General features: G+C 49.4%; 1 protein-coding gene across 3 annotated transcripts in view; it reads left to right on the forward strand.

Annotated features, from left to right (window-relative positions):
• Window positions 1-20,101, forward strand: part of txlnba (taxilin beta a) — a 115,380-nt gene that overhangs the window by 75,871 nt on the left and 19,408 nt on the right. Inside the window, exons 2-8 of one of the 3 annotated variants that reach the window (XM_085979255.1) lie at window positions 1,765-1,860; window positions 1,960-2,495; window positions 4,269-4,360; window positions 11,446-11,616; window positions 16,188-16,382; window positions 17,016-17,135; window positions 18,674-18,748. In XM_085979255.1, coding sequence (XP_085835381.1) covers window positions 1,976-2,495; window positions 4,269-4,360; window positions 11,446-11,616; window positions 16,188-16,382; window positions 17,016-17,135; window positions 18,674-18,748 — 1,173 coding nt within the window. In that variant the 5' untranslated portion in view covers window positions 1,765-1,860; window positions 1,960-1,975. The remainder of the gene's footprint in view (window positions 1-1,764; window positions 1,861-1,959; window positions 2,496-4,268; window positions 4,361-11,445; window positions 11,617-16,187; window positions 16,383-17,015; window positions 17,136-18,673; window positions 18,749-20,101) is intronic. The other 2 variants (XM_085979254.1, XM_085979256.1) reach the window with 2 other exon arrangements.

Here is a 20,101-nt window from a genome sequence, read left to right on the forward strand (position 1 = left end):
TGCCGGCTCTCTGCAAGAGCACCTCAGCCAGTCCCATTCCCCCGCCCTTTCCCCGTAGCCCTGCAATTTTTTTCCTTCAGGTACTTATCCAATTCCCTTTTGAAAACCACGGTCGAATCTGCCTCCGCCACCCTTTCAGGCAGTGCATTCCAGATCCTAACCACTCGCTGCATAAAAAGGTTTACCCTCGTGTCGCCTTTGGTTCTTCTGCCAATCACCTTAAATCTGTGTCCTCTGGTTCTCGACCCTTCCGCCAATGGGAACAGTTTCTCTCTATCTACTCTGTCCAGACCCCTCATGATTTTGAACACCTCTATCAAATCTCCTCTCAACCTCCTCTGCTCTAAGGAGAACAACCCCAGCTTCTCCAGTCTATCCACGTAACTGAAGTCCCTCATCCCTGGAACCATTCTTGTAAATCTTTTCTGCACCCTCTCTAAGGCCTTCACATCCTTCCTAAAGTGCGGTGCCCAGAATTGGACACAATACTCCAGTTGTGGCCAAACCAGTGTTTTATAAAGGTTCATCATAACCTCCTTGCTTTTGTGCTCTATACCTCTATTTATGAAGCCCAGGATCCCGTAAGCTTTTTAAACCGCTTTCTCAACCTGCCCTGCCACCTTCACTGATTTGTGCACATATACCCCCAGGTCTCTCTGTTCATGCACCCCCTTTAGGATTGTACCCTTTAGTTTAAATGTCCTCTCCTCAGTCTACCAAAATGTATCACTTCACACTTTTCTGCGTTAAATTTTATCTGCCATGTGTCCGCCCATTCTAGCAGCCTGTCTATGTCTTCCTGAAGTCTATCACTCTCCTCCTCACTGTTCACTATACTTCCAAGTTTTGTGTCATCTGCAAATTTTGAAGTTGTGCCCTGTACACCCACATCCAAGTCATTAATATATATCAAGAAAAGCAGTGGTCGTAGAGCCGATCCCTGGGGAACACCACTGTGTACCTTCCTCCAGTCTGAAAAACAACCGTTCACCACTACTCTCTGTTTCCTGTCACTTAGCCAATTTCGTATCCATGTCCACTGTCCCTTTTATTCCAAGGGCTTCAACTCTTCTGGCGAGCCTGTTATGTGGCACTTTGTCAAACGCCATTTGGAATATAGGAATTGCTAGACGTAAAAAGGCCACGGTCCATCTAGTTCGCCTTCTCCCATCCTGGTAGTCGCACGATACAACGATAATGGTGTTGTTGACTAATCACAGCGATCAGTCTCATCAATGAGTCTACAACAGACCCAGACACGAGGCGAGGAAAACCCCCAGCGGCGGAGAGCTTTGGGAACCACAGGTCCAAAGTCACCTGTTCCTCCCGAGCCCGCTACACTCACCACACGTCAGGTGATGATAGAGTTGCCGAGGAGAGGAGCTCAGTGAGGAGCTGCCCAACCTCAGAGCTATCTTGGCCAACAATGAAAGAGAAAATTGGAGGGGAGCCACTGGAGGCCACTCATCATGTCTTGTTTTGCACACTTTGTACAAAAATAATAAATTGCAGGACAACGGAGAATTACAGTTTAAACTCTTTTAATGAAGCATCAGGTCTGTAAACTTTCTCAATCAATACAGCACCGTGTGGGCAAGATGGAGTCAGGACCCCTGGGTCTTTTAAACAATAGCAGTCCTTACAGATGCCTGCAGGCCAATGACAACTCAGCATGTGATCACATGTGAATATAATAGGTATTCCTTACAGATGCCTGCGGGCCAATGATAATTCAATATGCAAATGTTACACTTCATCTTCCAGCTGGTGGTTTAAGAGTGTGATTGATCGAGGCCTGGGAGCAGGATCCCTTTTGGCTGAGGAACATCGCCTGTTGTTGGGAAGAGATGAAAAACAAACGTAAACCGTATCTCATAAAAGTTTTGGCATAATGTGGGTCGTTATTTCCAGTGTCAGTTACCCGATGATTTGACGTTCCTACTGTTATTCCTCGTTTAGGCATTATTAATCAACAATGGAATGCCAGGATAGTGTCAACAATAATACTCAAGTCCCATCCGATGGAATTGGGACACAAGAGCCCATCCAATCTCCAGCATCGGCACCCAGCACCGATCAACTGGAGAAGCCGGGGATAGACAACACTGCCGGAATCTCCTCGGCACTGCCGCAACGGCCGGAGGAGGACCCAAGAGCCGTCAGCGCGCCCGACCAGGCACCGGTGAAGACGGCCTGCTTAAAACCGAAGGAGGCGGCTCCCCTTCGGAGCGACGCGGCCACCGCTGACATCGCGGAGGAACTGGACAGGCAGCTGCAGGACATCATCAAAACCTACGCCTCTGGGGAAAGCCCAGCGGGGAAGGGGGCTGAGGGAGAGGCGGAGAGAAGCGAGGCCATCAACAATGGAGACGTGGAGTCGGAAGACTACAGCGGGGAGGCCGAGAAAGAGCAGCCGGGGCCTGCAGTGCTTGATGAAGCAAACAAGGAGATGGGTAAGGAACAGAAACCGGACAAGAAGAAACTGAAAGGACTGGGTGAGCACTGTTTAACTTCTCATGTCAACTTGACAAACGCATTTGCGGGAAATGCAGGCAGCATGGGACACGTGAGCAACCATACAGAGTATTCCAGCTCTGTCTTGATAACCTGAGAACAGTTTAAGACAAGAAAAGGGCGAATCATCTGACTGAATCCTGACCCTGTAACTCTCCCAGCCCAGCATCCAACTGCACGTTCAATGCCCCATATATTTTTTTGCCTCAATAGTTTGGCATTTTGTTAAACTTTGCAATCACCTTGAGAGGTGATCTCATTGGTGCATATCAGATTCTTACAGGGCTTGACAGGGTAGATGCAGGGAGGATGTTTTCCCTGAGCTGGGGGGTCTAGAACCAGGAGTCACAATCTCAGAATAAGGGGTCGGCCATTTAGGACTGAGATGAGGAGAAATTTCTTCACTCAGAGGGCGGTGAATCTTTGGAATTCTCTCCCCCAGAGGGCTGTGGAGGCTCAGTCGTTGAGTATATTCAAGACAGAGAGCGATAGATTTTTGAATATTAAGGGAATTAAGGGATATGGGGATAGTGCAGGAAAGTGGAGATGAGGTCAAAGATCAGCCATGATCTTATTGAATGGCGGAGCAGGCTCGAGGGGCCGAATGGCCGACTCCTGCTCCTATTTCTTATGTTCTAATGTTCCTCTTAGAATCATACAGGACAGAAGGAGGGCATTCGGCTGTGAAACGTCAAATTAACAAAAGATCTATCCTAAAGGGGTTGTGCCTGCATGAGAAGGTGTTTGACAAACGCTTGAGGTGAATTATGTCACGGCGCATTGTCGCGTCGTTTGTTTGTGGAATGGAAAACAGTATTTGCACGGGCAGCCTTCATGAGATGAAGGGCTCCAAGGTGCTTACAGGGGGGGCTTTGAACACTGAGGAGAGAAGTTAGGGGGATCACTGAAGGCACGGTCAAAGGGGTGATAGGAACATGTGAACAGGGGGAGGCCATTATTTAATTCATTCTCGGGATGCGGGCGTCGCTGGCAAGGCCAGCATTTATTGCCCATCCCTAGTTGCCCTTGAAAAGGTGGTGGTGAACCGCCTCTTGAACCGCTGCAGTCCGTGTGGTGAAGGTACTCCCACAGTGCTGTTAGGGAGGGAGTTCCAGGATTCTGACCCAGCGACGATGAAGGATCGGCCGATATATTTCCAAGTCAGGCTGGCGTGTGACTTGGAGGGGAACTTGGAGGTGGTGGTGTTCCCATGCGCCTGCTGCCCTTGTCCTTCTAGGTGGAAGAGGTCGCGGGTTTGAGAGGTGCTGCCAAAGAAGCCTTGGCGAGTCGCTGCAGTGCATCTTGTAGATGGTACACACTGCAGCCATGGTGCGCCGGTGGTGGAGGGAGTGAATGTTTATGGTGGTGGATGGGGTGCCAGTCAAGCGGGCTGCTTTGTGCTGCATGGTGTCGAGCTTCTTGAGTGTTGAATGCTGTACAGCCCCTTGAACCTGTTCCGCCAATTAATGAGATCATGGCTGATCTGTACCTCAACTCCATTCACCCAAGGTCATTAACAGTCGACCACATAGCGTGGGACTGTAACCGTGTGTTGACCAGTCTGGGTTGGGGAAGCAGCATCTTTTCCCTGAAGGACAGCGGTGAACCAGTTTTTATTCTGATACGACTGCCCGGCATTTTTCATGGTCACTTTCCCGATGCCAGCCCACAGATCACCGGATCCATGGGCTGTGTTGTTACTGTCGTCTTGCTGTGGGTTAACAATCCTGTTGCCTTGTTGTTTTAAAACACAGGGAAGGAAGTTGCCGTACTGATGCAGAACCTGAGCAAAAATAGCTCGCCCGAGGAGAGGCATGATGCTCTGATCGGGAAGTACGCTGAACTGGTCAGTAAATGGAACACAGTGTCGGAATTTTATTATCTTCATGTTTTCTCCACTCCCTGCAGGGAAATAAAAAGAAAGACTTGCAATTATGCGTGTCAACCGTGGCTCGGTGGGTAGCACTCCTCGCCTACTGAGTCAGGAGGTTGTGGGTTCATAGTCCCACTCTTGAGCGCAAAAAATCTAGGCTGACGCTCCAGTGCAGTGCTGAGGGAGTGCCGCACTGTCAGAGGTGCCGTCTTTCAGATGAGACGTTAAACCGAGGCCCTGTCTCAGGTGGACATAAAAGATCCCATGGCACTATTTTGAAGAAGAGCAGGGGAGTTCTCCCCAGTGTCCTGGCCAATATTTATCCCTCAATCAACATCACTAAAAAAATAGATGATCTGGTCATTATCACATAGAAACATAGAAGATAGGAGCAGGAGTAGGCCATTCGGCCCCTCGAGCCTGCTCTGCCATTCAATGCGATCATGGCTGATCATCCAAATTCAGTACCCGGTCCCTGCTATCTCCCCATACCCCTGGATCCCTTTAGCCTTAAGAAATATATCCAACTCCTTCTTGAATATATTTAATGAATTGGCCTCTACTGCCTTCTGTGGTAGAGAATTCCACAGGTTCACCACTCTCTGGGTGAAGAAATTCCTCCTCATCTCTGTCCTAAATGACTTACCCCTTATCCTTAGACTGTAACCCCTGGTTCTGGACTCCCCGCCATCGGGAACATCCTTCCTGCATCTAGTCTGACTAGTCCTGTTAGAATTTTATAAGTTTCAATGAGATCCCTTCTCATTCTTCTAAACTCCAGCGAGTACAAGCCCAATCGACCCAATCTCTCCTCATACGTCATTCCTGCCATCCCAGGTATCAGCCCGGTGAATCTTTGCTGCACTCCCTCCATGGCAAGAACATCCTTCCTCAGATAAGATCACATTGCTGTCTGTGGGAGCTTGCTGTGCGCAGATTGGCTGCCGTGTTTCCTACATTACAACAGTGACTATACTTCAAAAAAAAAGTACTTAATTGGCTGTAAAGCGCTTTGGGACGTCCGGTGGTCGTGAAAGGCGCTATATAAATGCAAGTCTTTGTTTATATAGCGCCTTTCACTACCTCAGGACGTCCCAAAGCGCTTTACAGCCAATTAAGTACTTTTGAAGTTTAGTCACTGTTGTAATAGAGTCATAGAGTCATAGAGTTTTACAGCACAGAAAGAGGCCCTTCGGCCCATCGTGTCCGCGCTGCCCATCCACCCCTGTCCTGTCTAATCCCATTTTCCAGCATTTGGTCCATAGCCTTGTATGCAATGGCATTTCAAGTGCTCATCCAAATGCTTCTTGAATGTTGTGAGGGTTCCTGCCTCTACCACCCTTTCAGGCAGTGAGTTCCAGATTCCAACCACCCTCTGGGTGAAGAAGTTCCTCCTCAAATCCCCTCTAAATCTCCTGCCCCTTACCCTGAATCTATGCCCCCTTGTTATTGACCCCCCTACTAAGGGGAAAAGTTCTTCTTTATCTACCCTATCTATGCCCCTCATCATTTTGTACACCTCAATCAGGTCCCCCCTCAGCCTTCTTTGCTCCAAGGAAAACAACCCCAGCCTGTCCAGCCTCTCTTCATAGCTGAGGCGCTCCATCCCAGGTAACATCCTGGTGAATCTTCTCTGCACCCTCTCCAAAGCAATCACATCCTTCCTATAGTGAGGCGACCAGAACTGCACACAGTACTCCAGCTGTGGCCTCACCAGCGTTTTGTACAGCTCCATCATAACCTCCCTGCTCTTATATGCTATGCCTCGGCTAATGAAGGCAAGTATCCCATATGCCTTTTTAACCACCTTATCTACCTGTTCCGCTGCCTTCAGGGATCTATGTACATGTACACCAAGGTCCCTCTGACCCTCTGTACTTCCTAGGGTCCTACCACTCATTGTGTATTCCCTTGCCTTATTTGTCCGTCCAAAATGCATCACCTCGCACTTTTCAGGGTTAAATTCCATTTGCCACTTTTCCGCCCATCTGACCAACCCGTTTATATCGTCCTGTAGCCTGAGGCTTTCCTCCTCGCAATTTACCACCCCACCAATTTTCGTGTCATCTGCGAACTTACTGATCATACCTTTTACATTCTCATCCAAATCATTTATGTAGATCACAAACAACAAGGGACCCAGCGCCGATCCCTGAGGTACCCCACTGGACACAGGCTTCCAGTCACAAAAGCAACCTTCGACCATCACCCTCTGCCTCCTGCCACTCAGCCAGTTTAGGATCCAACGCGCCAAGGCACCCTGGATCCCATGGGCTCTTACCTTCTTGACCAGTCTCCTATGCGGGACTTTGTCAAAAGCTTTACTGAAGTCCATGTAAACCACATCCACAGCATTTCCCTCATCCACCCCCCTAGTCACCCCCTCGAAAAATTCAATCAGATTTGTCAGACATGATTTACCCTTGACAAAGCCATGCTGACTATCCCCGATTAATCCTTGCCTCTCCAAGTGGAGACTAATTTTGTCCCTCAGAATTTTTTCCAATAATTTCCCTACCACAGATGTTAGGCTCACTGGCCTGTAATTCCCTGGTTTATCCCTGCTACCCTTCTTGAATAATGGTACTACGTTAGCTGTTCTCCAGTCCTCTGGTACATCCCCTGTGGCCAGAGAGGTTCTGAAAATTTGTGTCAGAGCCCCTGCAATCTCCTCCTTTGCCTCCCACAGCAGCCTGGGATACATCTCGTCCGGGCCTGGGGATTTATCCACTTTTTGGCCTGCTAAAACCGCTAGCACCTCCTCCCTCTCGATGCTAATATGTTCAAGTATGTCACAGTCCCCTTGCCCGATTTCTATGTCTGCATCGTCTTTCTCCATAGTGAACACAGATGCAAAAAATTCATTTAAAACCCCGCCTACCTCATCTGGCTCTACACACAGATTGCCACTTTGGTCCCTAATGGGCCCTACCCTTTCCCTGGTTATCCTCTTGCCCTTAATATACTTATAAAACATCTTAGGATTTTCCTTTATTTTGCTCGCCAGTGTTATTTCATGCCCCCTCCTCGCCCTCCTAATTTCTTTTTTAAGTACGCCCCTGCACTTTTTATACTCCTCTAGGGCTTCTTCCGTCTTTAGTCTTTTGTAACTGCCAAAAGCCCCCCTTTTATTCCTAATGCATTTTTGTATATCCCTTGTCATCCAAGGTTCCCTTTGCTTGTTGGTCCCACCCTTGACCTTTACAGGAACATGTTGGCGTTGTACTCTCTCTATTTCCCTTCTGAAAGTCTCCCACTGTTTTGATGTGGATTTTCCTATAAGTAGCTGCTCCCAGTCCACTTTGGCCAGATCCTGCCTTATCATATTAAAATCGGCCTTCCCCCAATTTAGAACCCTTATTTCCGGGCCGTCTTTGTCCTTTTCCATGACCACCTTAAATCTCACCGAATTATGGTCACTGTCGCCAAAATGCTCTCCTACTGACACTTCCACCACTTGCCCGGCTACATTCCCTAGAATTAGGTCCAGTACCGCCCCCTCTCTTGTAGGACTTTCTACATGTTGGCTCAAAAAGCTCTCCTGGATGCACTTTAAGAATTCTGCGCCCTCTAAGCCTTTCACACTCTGACTATCCCAATTTATATTGGGGAAGTTGAAATCCCCCACTATTATTACCCTATTATTTTCGCACATTTCTGAGATTTGCCTACATATCTGTTCCTCTATCTCCCCCTGACTGTTTGGGGGCCTATAGTACACTCCCAGCAAAGTGCTTGCCCCCTTTTTGTTTTTAAGTTCTACCCATATGGCCTCATTAGAGGAACCCGCTAATATATCATCCCTCCTTACAGCAGTAATTGACTCCTTAATTAATATTGCAACACCCCCTCCCCTTTTACACCCCCCTCTGTCTCGCCTGAAGATTCTATACCCCGGAATATTGAGCTGCCAGTCCTGACCCTCCCTCAACCATGTCTCCGTGATAGCAACAATATCGTACTCCCATGTGTTCAACAACAACTTCAGTTCATCCACCTTATTTGCAAGACTCCTTGCATTAAAATAAATGCCTTCCAGCCCTGCCATATTCCCTTTTGCCTTCACATCTTTGCTCTGCCTTCCCAGCTGACTTGTTTTTCCCTCTGTATTTGGCTGTAAATCACCCCCTACTATAGCTCCACTCTGTACCCCATCCCCCTGCCAAGTTAGTTTAAACCCCCCCCAGCAGTGCTAGCAAACCTCCCCGCAAGGATATTGGTTCCCCTCTGGTTCAGGTGTAAACCGTCCGACTTGTACAAGTCCCACCTTTCCCAGAAGCAGACCCAGTGATCCAGGAAACTAAAGCCCTCCCCCCTGCACCATCCCTTTAGCCACGCATTCATCTGTTCTATCTTCCTATTCCTATACTCACTAGCACGTGGCACCGGGAGTAATCCAGAGATTACAACCCTTGAGGTCCTGCTCCTTAATCCTTCACCTAGCTCCCTAAATTCTTGCTGCAGGACCTCATCCCTCTTTTTACCTATGTCGTTGGTACCAATGTGGACCACGACCTCTGGCTGTTCACCCTCCCCCTCCAGAATGCCCTGCAGCCGCTCAGTGACATCCTTGACCCTGGCACCAGGGAGGCAACAAACCATCCTGGATTCACGTCTATGGCCACAGAAACGCCTATCTGTTCCCCTTACTATAGAATCCCCTACCACTATTGCTCTCCCACTCTTTTTCCCCCCTTCCTGGGCAGCAGGAGCACCCCCAGTAATGTGGGAAACTCCTCCTTACAAAGAGCTTGATTCCATTTGAGAGCCAGCCACTCGTTTTATAAGCGAGTGTCTCTGTTGGGTTCCAGTGTTTGATGCTGAGGAGGTTAAATTATAGAATCTCTACCTGACACCAACAGACCTCACTCGGCTGAATATCCAGTTTAAAACAAATCCTGTATACCTTATCATTAAAGCTTACCGTTTAGGTTGGAATATCTGTGGCTTTTTGTATTTATTCGCTTGCACAATAAATGGAATCAAGGATTTCCTCATGGTTTTTGGGTCACTGAAGCCATCAAGGCTGCAGTACCATTGAGCTCCTGCTGGGGGGCGCCACAGCGGCTGCTAAAGCTCGCTGGTGCCACCCTCAGGGAAGTGGCGGCACTGCAGCTGTTGGTCAGCCAAACTTCAACAAGTTCAAAATAAAAGCAGAAAATGCTGGAGACACTCAGCAGGTCAGAGCAGCATCTGTGGAGAGAGAAACCGAGTTAACGTTTCAGGTCGATGACCTGTCGTCAGAACTCAGCCAATGTGCGCACAGCAAGCTCCCACAAACAGCAATGTGATAATGACCAGATTTCCCACATGGCAGCTGTCTCCCATTCTGCCAGCGCATTTCACACCTAATCTAGAGCCGTCTTTTGTCTCCACTAGTCCTATCACCATCGCGTCTCGTTTTGGATACCTCTTAATGTCTCTTCACTTCTCTTTTGTTCTCTCCCAGCCTGGCCTTTTAATCTATTTCATTTCCTGTGCTTTTCCAGTCTTGACAAAGGGTTTCGACCTGAAACGTTGACTCTATTTCTCTCTCCACGGATGTTGCCTGGCCTGCTGAGTTTTTCCAGCATTTTCTGTTGTTATTTCATGACCAGATCATCTGTTTTTTTGTGATGTTGATTGACCCCCAGGACAGCGGGGAGAACTCCCCCTGCTCTTCTTCAAATAGTGCCGTGGGTCTTTTACATCCACCTGAGAGGCAAGTGCCTTTCCACAACATTCATCCAAGGAGAATACTTCGGAAGCAGTGTACAGGGCAAAATAATAAAAGTGAACCCTGAGCAGAAAAATAGGAGAAAAAAGAATTTAGGGTAGGGAGGCTAAAAGAGACCAATGTTCTCTGGAGCTGCGCTTTGTTCTGCGCGGCCTGGTTCTTTTAGTGCGCGGTCCCTTTAAATTTCCCCGCCTGTGCGGTGTTTACAGTGGAGAAGCCGGTGAGTGGCCTGCGCGGGTCTTCACCCGTTACCGGCCGCAAGCTTAGAGGGAACATTGGACGTTAAACCGAGGCCCGTCTGCTCTCTCAGGTGGATGTAAAAGATCCCACGGCACTATTTCGAAGAAGAGCAGGGGCGTTATCCCCGGTGTCCTGGCCAATATTTATCCCTCAATCAACATCACAAAACAACAGATTATCTGGGTCATTATCACATTGCTGTTTGTGGGAGCTTGCTGTGCGCAAATTGGCTGCCGTGTTTCCCACATTACAACAGTGAATACACTTCAGAAGTACTTCATTGGCTGTAAAGCACTTTGGGATGTCCTGGGGGGCTGTGAAAGGCGCTATATAAATGCAAGTTCTTTCTTTTCGTAGGATTTTGAAGGTGGTTTTAAAGCTTGAAACTTTCAGTTCTACAATGATGTCATTTTGGATTGTGCTAGAATAGATTCACATTGCTGTGTACTTTTAGTTTGCTTGTATCATTGCCGCACTGAGGCTGGTGAATCCCGGTGTTCCCCAGTGTTTCCCGGTGATCCCCAATGATTCCCAGAGTTCCCCGGTGATCCCCAGCATTCCTCGGTGTTCCTCAGTGATCCCCGGTGTTCCTATGTGATCCCTGATGTTTTCCAGTGTTCCTCGGTGTTTCCCAGTGTTTCCTGGCATTACCTGGTGATCGCCAGTATTCCCCGGTATTCCCTGGTGATCGCCGGTGTTCCTTAGTGTTCCCTGGTGTTCTCCGGTGATCCCCGGTGTTCCTTTGTGTTCCTCTGTGATTCCCAGTGTTCCCTGGCGTTCCCCAGTGTTCCTCGGTGTTTCCCAGTGTTCCCTGGTGTTCCCCGGTGTTCCTCGGTGTTCCCCGTTTTTCATTGGTGTTTCCCAGTGTTCCCCAGTGTTCCCCGGCATTTCACAGTGTTCCCCAGCATTCCCTGGTGATCCCTAGCATTTGCCAGCATTTGCTGGTGATTCCTGGTGATTACCAGCATTCCACGGTGTTCCATGGCATTCCCCGGTGTTCCTCGGTGTTCCCCGGTGTTCCTCGGTGTTTCTCGGCGTTCCCTGGCATTCCACGGTGTTCCACGGCATTTCCCGGCATTCGTTGACCATTCTCTGTGTTCAGCTGGAGGAGTACCGCGGTGAGCAGAAGCAGAGGAAGCTGCTGCAGAGGAAGCAGGCGCAGCTCGCCAAGGAGAAGGACCACCTGCAGAGCGAGCATAGCAGGGCTGTCCTGGCGCGCAGCAAGCTCGAGAGTCTGTGCCGGGAGCTGCAGAGACACAACAAGACACTCAAGGTTAGTGGCATTGGCGGGGGAGGGGGGGGAGCGGTTCCAAGCTTAAAGGGACCCTGCCATCAAAATAAAGTGTAAAGAAATTAAATGGTGGTTTTGCAAAACACGTGACCCGACGGTGTACATCTCATCGGCACATCTCACTTGAGCCACTCGTCTGCTGAAAGGGGGAGAAGGATGGAAATTTTTCCATGCGGGTAGTGCCACTTTAAGAGCTCTCGGAGCTTGAGCGTACAGGTGAGGGGTTGGATCGTACAGGTGAGGGGTTGGATCGTACAGGTGAGGGGTTGGATCGTACAGGTGAAGGGTTGGATCGTACAGGTGAGGGGCTGGATCGTACAGGTGAGGGGGTTGGATCGTACAGGTGAGGGGTTGGATCATACAGGTGAGGGTGTTGGATCGTACAGGTGAGGGTGTTGAATCGTACAGGTGAGGGCGTTGGATCGTACAGGTGAGGGTGTTGGATCGTACAGGTGAGGGGTTGGATCGTACAGGTGAGGGGTTGGATCGTACAGGTGATGGGTTGGATCGTACAGGTGAGGGTGTTGGATCGTACAGGTGAGGGGTTGGATCGTATAGGTGAGGGCTTGGATCGTACAGGTGAGGGGTTGGATCATACAGGTGAGGGGTTGGATCATACAGGTGAGGGGGTTGGATCGTACAGGAGAGGGTGTTGGATCGTACAGGTGAGGGTGTTGGATCATACAGGTGAGGGATTGGATCATACAGATGAGGGTGTTGGATTGTACAGGTGAGGGTGTTGGATTGTACAGGTGAGGGGTTGGATCGTACAGGTGAGGGGTTGGATCGTACAGGTGAGGGGTTGGATCATACAGGTGAGGGGTTGGATCGTACAGGTGAGGGGTTGGATCGTACAGGTGAGGGTGTTGGATCGTACAGGTGAGGGGGTTGGATCGTACAGGTGAAGGATTGGATCGTACAGGTGAGGGGTTGGATCGTACAGGTGAGGGGGTTGGATTGTACAGGTGAGGGGTTGGTTCGTACAGGTGAGGGGGTTGGATCATACAGGTGAGGGGTTGGATCGTACAGGTGAGGGGTTGGATCATACAGGTGAGGGTGTTGGATCGTACAGGTGAGGGTGTTGGATCGTACAGGTGAGGGTGTTGGATCGTACAGGTGAGGGTGTTGGATCGTACAGGTGAGAGCGTTGGATTGTACAGGTGAGGGTGTGGGATCGTACAAGCGAGGGGTTGGATCGTACAGGTGAGGGTGTTGGATCATACAGGTGAGGGTGTTGGATCGTACAGGTGAGGGGTTGGATCATACAGGTGAGGGTGTTGGATCGTACAGGTGAGGGTGTTGGATCGTACAGGTGAGCGGTTGGATCGTACAGGTGAGGGGCTGGATCGTACAGGTGAGGGGGTTGGATCATACAGGTGAGGGGTTGGATCATACAGGTGAGGGTGTTGGATCGTACAGGTGAGGGTGTTGAATCGTACAGGTGAGGGGTTGGATCGTACAGGTGAGGGGTTGGATCGTACAGGTGAAGGGTTGGATCATACAGGTTAGGGGCTGGATCGTACAGGTGAGGGAGTTGGATCATACAGGTGAGGGGGTTGGATCATACAGGTGAGGTGTTGGATCGTACAGGTGAGGGTGTTGGATCGTACAGGTGAGGGGTTGGATCGTACAGGTGAGGGTGTTGGATCGTACAGGTGAGAGTGTTGGATCGTACAGGTGAGGGTGTTGGATCGTACAAGCGAGGGGTTGGATCGTACAGGTGAGGGTGTTGGATCATACAGGTGAGGGGGTTGGATCGTACAGGTGAGGGGTTAGATCGTACAGGTGAGGGTGTTGGATCATACAGGTGAGGGTGTTGGATCGTACAGGTGAGGGGTTGGATCGTACAGGTGAGGGTGTTGGATTGTACAGGTGAGGGTGTTGGATCGTACAGGTGAGCGGTTGGATCGTACAGGTGAGGGGTTGGATCGTACAGGTGAGGGATTGGATCGTACAGGTGAGGGGTTGGATCATACAGGTGAGGGATTGGATAGTACAGGTGAGGGGTTGGATCATACAGGTGAGGGGTTGGATTGTACAGGTAAGGGGTTGGATCATACAGGTGAGGGGTTGGGTCATACAGGTGAGGGTGTTGGATCGTACAGGTGAGGGTGTTGGATCGTACAGGTGAGCAGTTGGATCGTACAGGTGAGGGATTGGATCGTACAGGTGAGGGATTGGATCATACGGATGAGGGGTTGGATCATACAGGTGAGGGATTGGATCGTACAGGTGAGGGGTTGGATCATACAGGTGAGGGGTTGGATCGTACAGGTGAGGGGTTGGATTGTACAGGTGAGGGGTTGGATCGTACAGGTGAGGGGTTGGATCATACAGGTGAGGAGTTAGATCGTACAGGTGAGGGGCTGGATTGTACAGGTGAGGGGTTGGATCGTACAGGTGAGGGGTTGGATCGTACAGGTGAGGGGTTGGATCGTACAGGTGAGGGGTTGGATCGTACAGGTGAGGGGCTGGATTGTACAGGTGAGGGGTTGGATCGTACAGGAGAGGGTGTTGGATCGTACAGGTGAGGGTGTTGGATCATACAGGTGAGGGATTGGATCATACAGATGAGGGTGTTGGATTGTACAGGTGAGGGTGTTGGATTGTACAGGTGAGGGGTTGGATCGTACAGGTGAGGGGTTGGATCGTACAGGTGAGGGGTTGGATCATACAGGTGAGGGGTTGGATCGTACAGGTGAGGGGTTGGATCGTACAGGTGAGGGGGTTGGATCATACAGGTGAGGGGTTGGATCGTACAGGTGAGGGGTTGGATCATACAGGTGAGGGTGTTGGATCGTACAGGTGAGGGTGTTGGATCGTACAGGTGAGGGTGTTGGATCGTACAGGTGAGGGTGTTGGATCGTACAGGTGAGAGCGTTGGATTGTACAGGTGAGGGTGTGGGATCGTACAAGCGAGGGGTTGGATCGTACAGGTGAGGGTGTTGGATCATACAGGTGAGGGTGTTGGATCGTACAGGTGAGGGGTTGGATCATACAGGTGAGGGTGTTGGATCGTACAGGTGAGGGTGTTGGATCGTACAGGTGAGCGGTTGGATCGTACAGGTGAGGGGCTGGATCGTACAGGTGAGGGGGTTGGATCATACAGGTGAGGGGTTGGATCATACAGGTGAGGGTGTTGGATCGTACAGGTGAGGGTGTTGAATCGTACAGGTGAGGGGTTGGATCGTACAGGTGAGGGGTTGGATCGTACAGGTGAAGGGTTGGATCATACAGGTTAGGGGCTGGATCGTACAGGTGAGGGAGTTGGATCATACAGGTGAGGGGGTTGGATCATACAGGTGAGGTGTTGGATCGTACAGGTGAGGGTGTTGGATCGTACAGGTGAGGGGTTGGATCGTACAGGTGAGGGTGTTGGATCGTACAGGTGAGAGTGTTGGATCGTACAGGTGAGGGTGTTGGATCGTACAAGCGAGGGGTTGGATCGTACAGGTGAGGGTGTTGGATCATACAGGTGAGGGGGTTGGATCGTACAGGTGAGGGGTTAGATCGTACAGGTGAGGGTGTTGGATCATACAGGTGAGGGTGTTGGATCGTACAGGTGAGGGTGTTGGATCGTACAGGTGAGCGGTTGGATCGTACAGGTGAGGGGTTGGATCGTACAGGTGAGGGATTGGATCGTACAGGTGAGGGGTTGGATCATACAGGTGAGGGATTGGATAGTACAGGTGAGGGGTTGGATCATACAGGTGAGGGGTTGGATTGTACAGGTAAGGGGTTGGATCATACAGGTGAGGGGTTGGGTCATACAGGTGAGGGTGTTGGATCGTACAGGTGAGGGTGTTGGATCGTACAGGTGAGCAGTTGGATCGTACAGGTGAGGGATTGGATCGTACAGGTGAGGGATTGGATCATACGGATGAGGGGTTGGATCATACAGGTGAGGGATTGGATCGTACAGGTGAGGGGTTGGATCATACAGGTGAGGGGTTGGATCGTACAGGTGAGGGGTTGGATTGTACAGGTGAGGGGTTGGATCGTACAGGTGAGGGGTTGGATCATACAGGTGAGGAGTTAGATCGTACAGGTGAGGGGCTGGATTGTACAGGTGAGGGGTTGGATCGTACAGGTGAGGGGTTGGATCGTACAGGTGAGGGGTTGGATCGTACAGGTGAGGGGTTGGATCGTACAGGTGAGGGGCTGGATTGTACAGGTGAGGGGTTGGATCGTACAGGTGAGGGGCTGGATCGTACAGGTGAGGGGCTGGATCGTACAGGTGAGGGTGTTGGATCGTACAGGTGAGGGTGTTGGATCGTACAGGTGAGGGTGTTGGGTCGTACAGGTGAGGGTGTTGGATCGTACAGGTGAGGGGTTGTATCGTACAGGTGAGGGGTTGGATCATACAGGTGAGGGGTTGTAATATGTGAGCTCCCTGTCTCCACTATTCCCAAGATAAGATTTTCCACAGGTGTTTGACTTCAAAGTTTAAAGAGGAACTAATAAAAGAGAAGACAAAAATTGTAGGGGCACATTTCCTTCTTTCTTTCCTTGTCTGTAAAGCCGATGCAATCTGTTTCTGGTCTTGTGAGCAGGAGGAGAGCTTGCAGCGAGCGAGGGAGGAAGAGGAGAAACGCAAAGAGGTGACCAAACATTTCCAGGACACCCTGGTCGACATCCAGGCTCAGATCGACCAGCACAGCCAGCGTAACGTCAAACTGTGCGAGGAAAACACCGAGCTCGCGGGCAAACTGAAAGCCATCATCGAGCAGTACGATACACGAGAGGAGGTAACGCACGCAGGGGTCAACCCTGCCGCCGGCTCCAGACAGTCTGCGAGTACAGGGTCACCGACTCTGACAGGACATATTCCGGGAAGTTTCACCCCAGGACCTCCCGCCCAAACAGCTTTTGTTTATTCCATCTCCAATATTTTTATAGCTAATAAATGAAAGGGGTTTTAAAAAAATGAATTAAAAATATATTTTTTTAATGTCCCGATGACTTTTCTCCCGGGGTTGTTCGCAGCAGTGTCCAGGTTTAATCTTTCATTCCTGGAGACTCCAGGCCAATCCTAAAGTTACAGCGGGAGATCAGGAGAACCCTGTGGAATTTTTCCCCTTACTACACGTGCGCTTATGGGGAGTCTGCTTCCGATGAAAGAAGTCCTGGCTTTATTAACAGTCAAAGGAATTTCATAGGATGGCGTTGAGTGTTTGCGCTCTAATAATGACTGGCAAAATTTCATCCTCGAATCTTGTCTGTTGCCAGTAATTCTGCCAGATCCACACCAACAGATGTCCTGATGAAGTGTGACCAAAGGTTCTGGGATGGAGGGAAACTGGGGATTGATTTGTCCGGTTTGCAATAGCTCTCAAGTTATTCATCGTTTTGTGTGCGTGTGTGTCTATTCTTTTCTGCAGCACTTTGAGAAGATCTTCAAGCACAGGGATCTGCAGCAACAACTGGTGGATGCAAAGCTCCTACAAGCACAGGAGCTGATGAAGGAAGCGGAGGAAAGGCACCAGCGCGAAAAGGAATTTGCAAGTATTGGCCAACCATTGGTCCATCTGGTGCGATATAACTGTTGGCCAACCATTGGTTCATGCAGTGGACTATAACTGTTGGCCAATCATTGGTTCATGCAGTGGACTATAACTGTTGGCCAACCATTGGTTCATGCAGTGGACTATAACTGTTGGCCAACCATTGGTTCATGCAGTGGACTATAACTGTTGGCCAACCATTGGTTCATGCAGTGGACTATAACTGTTGGCCAACCATTGGTTCATGCAGTGGACTATAAGTGTTGGTCAACCACTGGTTCATCTGGTGCGATATAACTGTTGGCCAACTATTGGTTCATGCATGGGGTATAACTGTTGGCCGACCATTATTTCATCCAGAGTGGTATAACTGTTGGCCAACCATTGGTTCATCCAGAGTGGTATAACTGTTGGCCAACCATTGGTTCATCCAGAGCGGTATAACTGTTGGCCAACCATTGGTTCATCCAGTAGGATATAACGGTTGGCCAACCAGTGGTTCCTCTAGTGGTATATAACTGTTGGCCAACCATTGGTTCCTCGAGTGGGATATAACTGTTGGCCAACCATTGGTTCCTTTAGTGGGATATAACTGTTGGCCAAACATTCATTCATCTGGTGGGATATAACAATTGGCCAACCATTGGTTCCTCGAGTGGGATATAACTGTTGGCCAACCATTGGTTCCTTTAGTGGTAGATAACTGTTGGCCACCTATGGGCTTATCTCGTGGCATATAACTGTTAGCCAACCATTGGTTCATCTGGTGGGATATAACTGTTGGCCAACCATTGGTTCCTTTAGTGGGATATAACTGTTGGCCAAACATTCATTCATCTGGTGGGATATAACAATTGGCCAACCATTGGTTCCTCGAGTGGGATATAACTGTTGGCCAACCATTGGTTCCTTTAGTGGTAGATAACTGTTGGCCACCTATGGGCTTATCTCGTGGCATATAACTGTTAGCCAACCATTGGTTTATCTAGTGGTATATAACTGTTGGCCAACCATTGGTTCACCCAGTGGTATATAACTGTTGGCCAACCATGGGCTCATGGAAACATAGCAACAGAAGTAGGCCATTCAGCCTTTCCTATTCCCTTCCTATGAGTGGGTGACCAGAGCTGTACACAATACCCCAGGGGATTTGTCCAATACCTGAGACAGCAATACACCCTTTCTTTTGACTTGTACGCGTATTTATAACGCAGTACACTAGGATATTAGGCAACTTGACGGAAGGAATAACCAGGTCCTTCATTGCCACCAACTGCACTACATCCTTGTCAATGTTACCCCACAATCGGTGTTGGAGGGAGCGGGAGGTCCCTGTCCGGTCATGATGCTCCAACCATCATGAGGTGTGGGGCAGGCTTGATGGGCCAGCTGGTCCTCTCCTGCCCGCCAATGTCGTGTGTTCAGTATGGTTCCCAAGGAGTTCAAAAGTTTGTCGGAAATTTTTTACATGGAAAAACTGCCTTTCATTCCAAAATGGTCATTCTCATTCTTTCTCTCTCTCTCACTTCAAATAGCTACTGAATCAAGCAGCAGAGTGGAAACTGCAAACCGGCATCATGAAGGAACAAGAAACACTGCTCAAGGCCCAGGTGAATTGTGCCAGACTGCATGGTGTGCCAGCCAGGGCCTGCTGATTGGCTTTCAGTCTCCTCACATTTGCATGGTAGTGTCAGCTGTGACTCAATGGGTATCACCCTTGTCTCTGAGCCAGAAGGTTGTGGGTTCAAGTCCCACTCTAGAGACTTGAGCACAAAAATCTCAGTTGGCAGCTGCAGTACTGAGGGAGTGCTGCACTGTTGGAGGTGCCGTCTTTCAGACAAGATGTTAAAACGAGGCCCCTGTCTGCCCTCTCAGATGGACGTAAAAGATCCCATGGCATTTTTTCAAAGATGAGTAGGGGACTTATCCCCGGTGTCCTGGCCAATATTTATCTCTCAATCAACATCACTAAAACAGATTATCTGGTCATTATCACATTGCTGTTTGTGGGAGCTTGCTGTGCAGAAATTTGCGTTTTCTACAACAGTGACTACACTTCAAAAGTACTTCATTGGCTGTAAAGCGCTTTGGGATATCCTGAGGTCGTGAAAGGCGCTATAGAAATGCAAGTCCTTTTTATAATAACATAAGAATTAATAGCAAGAGTCGGCCATGCGGCCCCTCGAGCCTGCTCCGCCATTCAATAAGATCCTGGTTGATCATCAACCTCAACTCCACTTTCCCGCCCCATCCCCATATCCCTTGATTCCCCCAGAGTCCAAAAATCTCTCTCTCTCACCTTGAATATAATCAATGACTGAGCATTCACAGCCCTCTGGGACAGAGAATTCCAAAGATTCACAACTCTGAGTGAAGAAATTCCTCCTCATCTCAGTCTTAAATGGCCGACCCCTTATCCTGAGACTATGCCCCCTAGTTCTAGACTCTCCAGCCCAGGGGAAACAACCTCTCAGCATCTACCCTGTCAATCCCCCTCAGAATCTTGTATGTTTCAATGAGATCACCTCTCATTCTTCTAAACTCCAGAGCGTATCGGCCCAATCTACTCAATCTCTCCTCATAGGACAGCCCTCTCATCCCAGGAATCAATCTAGTGAACCTTCGTTGCACCGCCTCCGAGGCAAGTATATCCTTCCTCAGATAAGGAGACCAAAACTGTGCACAGTACTCCAGGTGTGGTCTCACCAAGGCCCTATACAATTGTAGCAAGACTTCCTTACTCTTATACTCCAATCCTCGAGCAATAAAGGCCAACATACCATTTGCCTTCCTTATTGCTTGCTGTACCTGCATGCTGGCTTTCTGTGTTTCTTACACGAGGACACCCAAACCTCTCTGAACACCAACATTTGAAAGTTTCTCACCATTTAAAAAATAGTCTGTTTTTCTATTCTTCCTACCAAAGTGAATAACCTCACATTTCCCTACATTATACTCCATCT

Source organism: Somniosus microcephalus, chromosome 3 (assembly GCF_052327205.1).
Source record: "Somniosus microcephalus isolate GS21.2 chromosome 3, FLI_Smic_1.0, whole genome shotgun sequence".
In the NCBI taxonomy this organism is placed as follows: Eukaryota; Metazoa; Chordata; class Chondrichthyes; order Squaliformes; family Somniosidae; genus Somniosus; species Somniosus microcephalus.